The sequence below is a fragment of the Nanorana parkeri genome, unplaced genomic scaffold, assembly GCF_000935625.1.
Source record: "Nanorana parkeri isolate BGI_ZX_2015 unplaced genomic scaffold, ASM93562v1 scaffold783, whole genome shotgun sequence".
Taxonomy (NCBI): domain Eukaryota; kingdom Metazoa; phylum Chordata; class Amphibia; order Anura; family Dicroglossidae; genus Nanorana; species Nanorana parkeri.
In genome coordinates, this window is record NW_017307051.1 from 317305 (window position 1) to 323156 (window position 5852).

General features: G+C 39.3%; 1 protein-coding gene across 1 annotated transcript in view; it reads right to left on the bottom strand.

Moving 5' to 3' along the window:
- The window catches only part of JARID2 (jumonji and AT-rich interaction domain containing 2), a 156917-nt gene that overhangs the window by 46194 nt on the left and 104871 nt on the right, over nt 1–5852 (bottom strand). The window contains exon 5 of the mRNA XM_018564793.1: nt 2762–2938. Within this exon, the coding sequence (XP_018420295.1) occupies nt 2762–2938 (177 nt within the window). The remainder of the gene's footprint in view (nt 1–2761; nt 2939–5852) is intronic.

Here is a 5852-nt window from a genome sequence, read left to right on the forward strand (position 1 = left end):
TTCGGTAATTTTTCCTTAATATAGTAAAAAAATAAAAACCCCAGTGGTGAATAAATACCACCAAAAGAAAGCTCTATCTGTCCCCAAAAAAGGGTATAAAATTAATTTCAGTACAGCGCTGCATGACGGAATAAATGTCAAAGTACCGCAGCGCTGAATACTGAAAAATGGCCTGGATGGGAAGGGGGTTTAACACCGCGGATGTCAACTGGTTAAAAAAGAAAAATAAGCAACCATGAATTTGTAACTTGTGTTAATTCTAACTGATATAAAAATGTATTTTCTACTTAAACCGAACAAATAAATTAAACAAGAAGCATAATGACATTGTTAGGTGTAATGAGAAATGACTACACTGTCCATTACTTGAGTGCAGATTCAGCTACTCATACCCTGGAACTATCAGTAGAATTATACCTGGACAAGTCTGCTTTCACTACTGGACAGCACAACATAGTGACTGTTTAACCACAAACACTATCGGCTTGGTGCAGGCCCCTGTACAGTCAGCGGGCTCTGCATGCCTCATCTCAGAGTATCTGTTTCAGTATTCTCACATCTGATTTTGCTGTCAACTGTTTGCAACTTTTTTTTTCTCTTCTTTACATACAAAAACAGCAGTAGTGACCAGTGTTATACCTCCCAATTTTCTGAGATGAAAGTGGAGACACCTTCCAGCACAGTGCATTAAGGCAATAGATACACCCCTTCTATGCCCCCGTTATGCAGACCATTAAGAAATTATATGCCAATAAAGATTGGTTAAACCCAGATAGGTTTTTTTCGTTATTACTTTTTGTTTGTAGTTTAGAATAACACTTTTGGTAATTAAATAGTACATTTTCATAGATATCTGTACATCAGACCAAAAAGAGGGACAACCGAAAAGGAAAAATGGACAAAGGGATTTGGTTCCAAAAGGGGGACAGTTGGGAAGTATGCAGTTTTGTTAGTAAGCCACATAAAGAAGAACTCTGAGCTTCTTGTTTGGGATATATGGAAACTCTAGTGGGTGATCAGATACAGCTTGGCCAACAATAAACCAATCGTCATAGAACATTTAAATGGAATGCCAAGTCTTTATAATGGTTTTTGATACACATGTAAAGAACAGGTTATTGTAGAGAACCTCATCAATAGGGTTATTTGAAAAACTTTATTTCTATGCATAGTTTGGAATTATAAATGTACAGTCATTCGTGGGTCTTATACACCCAGGCTCCACTTTTGGCTTCAATAGTTGTACTTTTCTGCTCCTACTTACAATGCCAATTCTAAGAGTCAACCAAATTAATGAAAACACTGCACTCCCGAGTGGCTAATATCTGCCAAGGCTAACTATAGCCAGACCAAAGTGCCTTTGTTATGAACTTTGAGGCTGAACTATTCCATAGTGCCTGCAGCTACAGAGCTCAGAAAGGTCAATTTCAAAGCTTGTTTTCTTTTTTCTTAAGAACATGTAAATAGTAAAATGCTCATAACCTGGCCACAAGTTCCCTAGAAAGAGCAATTCTAGACAACAACAAAAAAGGATCAATGTAATTTAGAAAACAATGCACCTGTGGTGAAATCAAACAGTCTACTTTAATAACCAAATAGTCCACTGTCAGACAAAAGTGCATTTATTATTTTTGCCCCACCCCTGACCTAACAGCTCTCATCCTCCCCCTTCACAGATGCATACAAGCCTCGAGTAGACCCCATATAGAGGTTTATATGGCTCATTACTCCGTTGGGGGACAAAGATAGAGGGGGCCCCATAGAAGTATATACTGCACAGGCGTGCCCAGGGATGTAAACAAAACACACAAAAAATCCCCAGCACACCTCCCAGCTAGCCTGCAACAAAACAAATTACCCTGCCTAACAGTATGCATAAAAAAGCAGAGGTCCCTGCACCTTTTGAGGAGTAGGCTACCTCCAGGTACACCTGCATTTAAATTTATCGACTGCATAATATGCTCTACATGGAGACTCAAATAGAGTTAGGACCCCACTTCACAGAGGTGCCTTGACGAGGCAGTGTGGCTTCTAGATATTTTTGGCCAAAAGTTTGTGCAACTAAAACCTCTGCTTTTAACGCATACTGTTAGACAGGGTAATTTGTTTTGTTGCAGGCTAGTTGGCAAGTGTGCTGGGGATTTTTGTTTTGTAGTGCTGTAAGCCTTTCCATGTGCACCTTGCTACAAAGGCTGGTTATAAATTGATACGGTTGCCATTTGCTTCCTGGGATGTAAACAATCCCCACAGCCTGTGGGCTTCAGATCAAGTAAGTATAAATCTGTGGAGGGAGAGGAGGGGATCTATTAGGTAAGGGGAAGGGGGCAAAAAAGGATAAGTGCTCCATGTTATGAAGTGCACTTTTCCTATAATTTACTTTCAGCTCAATAATCCATTGCAGACACAGAGCTCCTAACATGGGGGATCACAGGGCCGATTCCCCAAATTTGTTCTATGCTACTTCCTCTCCTCCTGCTTGCGATTATCACCAAAGTCAAACTTCCAACTTTACTACTAATACCAGACTTTTTAAAAGTGAGCAACAAGTACTATGTGGTGGCCTTGTTTGGGAATTCCTTTTCTGCATTTTAAGCAAAAATCCCAGATCTCCACAAAATGAAGTGGGGGAACTGATGCACTACAGCTTTGACTATATGTGAAACTGGAACCCTGATCATACCGTAACTGTACAAATATACATATAGCTCCATTTTTTTAATATTAGTAACTAAAATCAAGTTGTAGTTTAATTGACAGTTACCATGTCCGTTGGTGACATGCTTATGTGATTTTCCTTTGCGAGGTGTTGAGTGGCATGAGGATGAACTGTTAGTGGTGGAAAATTTGGTGTCCTCAAGTTCCATATCATCATCCTCAACATCTTCATCATCTTGGGAACTTCCAAAGTAAGCCATGCTGGTTGGCAAGGCGAGGGAACCTGTATGACAAACACCAAAAGACTCTCAATATTAGTTAAACAGCAGCATTAAAATATCATATCATGTAAAATACAACCACCTTCACACACAAAAAAGTCAAACTGTATATTTCTTTACATTTACGAGGAAAGCTTTTTTAAATATTAACTAACTGCATTCAAGAAAGCGTGGCCTCTCTGGTACAAAGCTTACTTTTATCTTAAAATAATTGGTAATTGGGTATAGACCGAGTCAAAATGTTGAGCATATGGCCATACTACTTCCTAAGCACATCCTTGCTGAGTATATGTGATCTAGAAAAAAATCTGTAGCTGTGGAAGACACGGGCAAAGTTTGTGAGGACATCAATTACTGGAGAGAATATTTCATGCTCTAGCCTACAAAGAAAGCCGGTAAAGGTGTCAAATAATGCAAACCATATTGCCTGCACATGCATGGAGGGAAAGTAGCTAGAAGTATTAAAAGGCTATATTGTGATTATGACATTTAAATGCACACAAAGAACCATGCGACTCATGAACAAACGGTCACATCTATGCTACCATCACTCAGCTATGTAATGCGCTGCATTGCAACTTTAAACAAAGGTGCAGATGCCAATGTTGGTGCTGCATAGTGCATTGCATAGACTTCAGTAGGAGCGCATGAAAATGCATGTAACCTGCATGTTCATGCATTTTAGTGCATGGCAACTAGTCCCCACCCCCTATATATTTTTCCCCCATTCATTAGCTGAAACAAAAACACATTGCACACAATGAAAATGAATGAAAATCATGCAACAAAAATGGACCTTATAAATGCAAATGGAAAACCATGGCAAGTCCTGTCTAAGATGCTGCCTCCTTTAAGGGAGGGGGGGACGCTAGCAAAATCTCCTTTTAACATGTTGCCAACTACCTTAACAGATATAAGCAACTATTTCTTTAAGGAAGGAATTCATGTAATAAGCACAGCTAAAGGGATTATCATCGCTGCCTTCATGGATGGTTTGAAAGTAAGACTAGAGAACTGTAATAGCCCTGAACAATAAGGACCCATACACAAGCTAATAAGGAGAACAAATGCAATTCATATCCCTGGTGACCCTCTGCCATCCTCTTTTGTGCCAGGAATCGCTCACGCGGGCACTCAGAATGCCCTAGAAAGATACAGAGCTGCATGTGAATGGCTTTTTGTGCTCAATCAATATTTCATTAATGTGAGGCAAGGATCATTTTTCCACCTTTTTACATGCTGCACAGTGAATATGAATTGACACACGCTTCAATATAATGTTATTTGCCACTACTAATGTGATTCTGGGCCTTGACATACTGACACAATTGAATAAGGTCAAACATTTGTATTTGTTATTTACAGTCTTTATAAAACAGACAACAATAAATCCAAAAACTAACAAACCACTTACAGGATCAGAATTTACAACATGACAAAATAGTACAAGAACTGGTGGCTGCTGCGTAAAGATGTCAGCAAAACAGGGTTAATAACTGCCACCAATCTCAGCCTTGGGGAAAGGGGATTATGTATAACAAAACCAGTGTACAAGCCTGCCATTATTTAGGGACAACATTTATTGAATTTTTTTAAGAGTGCCACACTGTTCGAAGCAGACTGAAGGGGACAAGTGAGGGTCATCCAAATCCTTTTTGCACAGTACAAAGCTAAGCAGCTACTTTGTCACAGGGCTGAGTGCAGCGACTCATTTCTCCAGCTCCGTTACATCACAATTAAAAGACAGAGTCACAGGGCAATGTTGGCCCAGGAAAGGAGACGGTTTGCTGCAAATTCTACAAATAAAGGGAACTCAGCAGTTTGATGGCAGTGTCCTCTGGCTAATAGTCTTCTGGAACATTACTGTTTTTGGTAGCAGTCTTTGATACATGTCAATCTCTAATTTCCTGGCAGTCCCTTGTGGTAGCAGTTTCTTGCAACATAAAGCCTGTTAGGGCAGCAGTCCTGTTTTAATTAGCAGAAGTCTCTGAGAACATGTCAATCTCCAATTTTCTAGCAGTCTTTTGTAGTAGCAGTCTCTTAAAACAAAGCCTGTTGAGGCAGCAGTTCTGTTTTTATTGGTAGCAGTCTCTAACATGCCAACCTTGCCTTGGGCAGCATTCTTTTTTTTATCATAGCAGTTTGAGGTGGATGGCAGTCTCTCATTGTGGGAACATTATATATGCACAACATTTATTGTACAGGACAGAAAAGTACTGTTTAGCATGCAGTCTTGGGCTTTTCCCATGTTCAGATTCTTCGTGGACCTCGTGGCATGATTCCTAGCCAAAGAATCCCAGTTACAGTGTTTGGAGGAAGCTGCAGTGAATGTTGATAAAAACAGTTTCTGCTCTGTCACAGCTACAAGCACTCCCTGTTCCAGGCTAATTTCGGGACATATACAGATCTGATTAAATAAATCATGTCTTGGAGCAGGCAGCTGGATTTACTACAAGCTTTGAAAACCCAATCACTGTTGCCAAAGGAGCATTTCAGTATTTTTCCCAGTGTTTGCTGGCAGTAGACGAGCGATGTTTACCTAAGTGGAAATCATATGTTCCCACTGGGTCAAAAATGAGCTGTGGCAGAATGTAATCATGACACAATGCGATGTTTGCTCTTGAACTGAAAAAAAGGAATTTGTTTTTTATTAATTGAAAAAGCATTAGATTAAAGCAGAATATACATAGTCTAGAAGATTTGCAAATCACATCTGGACAGAGTCTTTAAAAGTGGTGCCAAAGTTAAAGGTGATGCTGCCCATTTTCAAATAGATTTTTGGTTTAATGTTTTAAACTGCATTAGAAAATAAGCAAACATTATTCCCTGGTGCTATAAAATATGCCAGAAGCAGCCCAAAAAATTTTTGCGACGTAAAAGCTTTTTAGTAAAAAAAAAAAAAAAAAAAAAAGACAA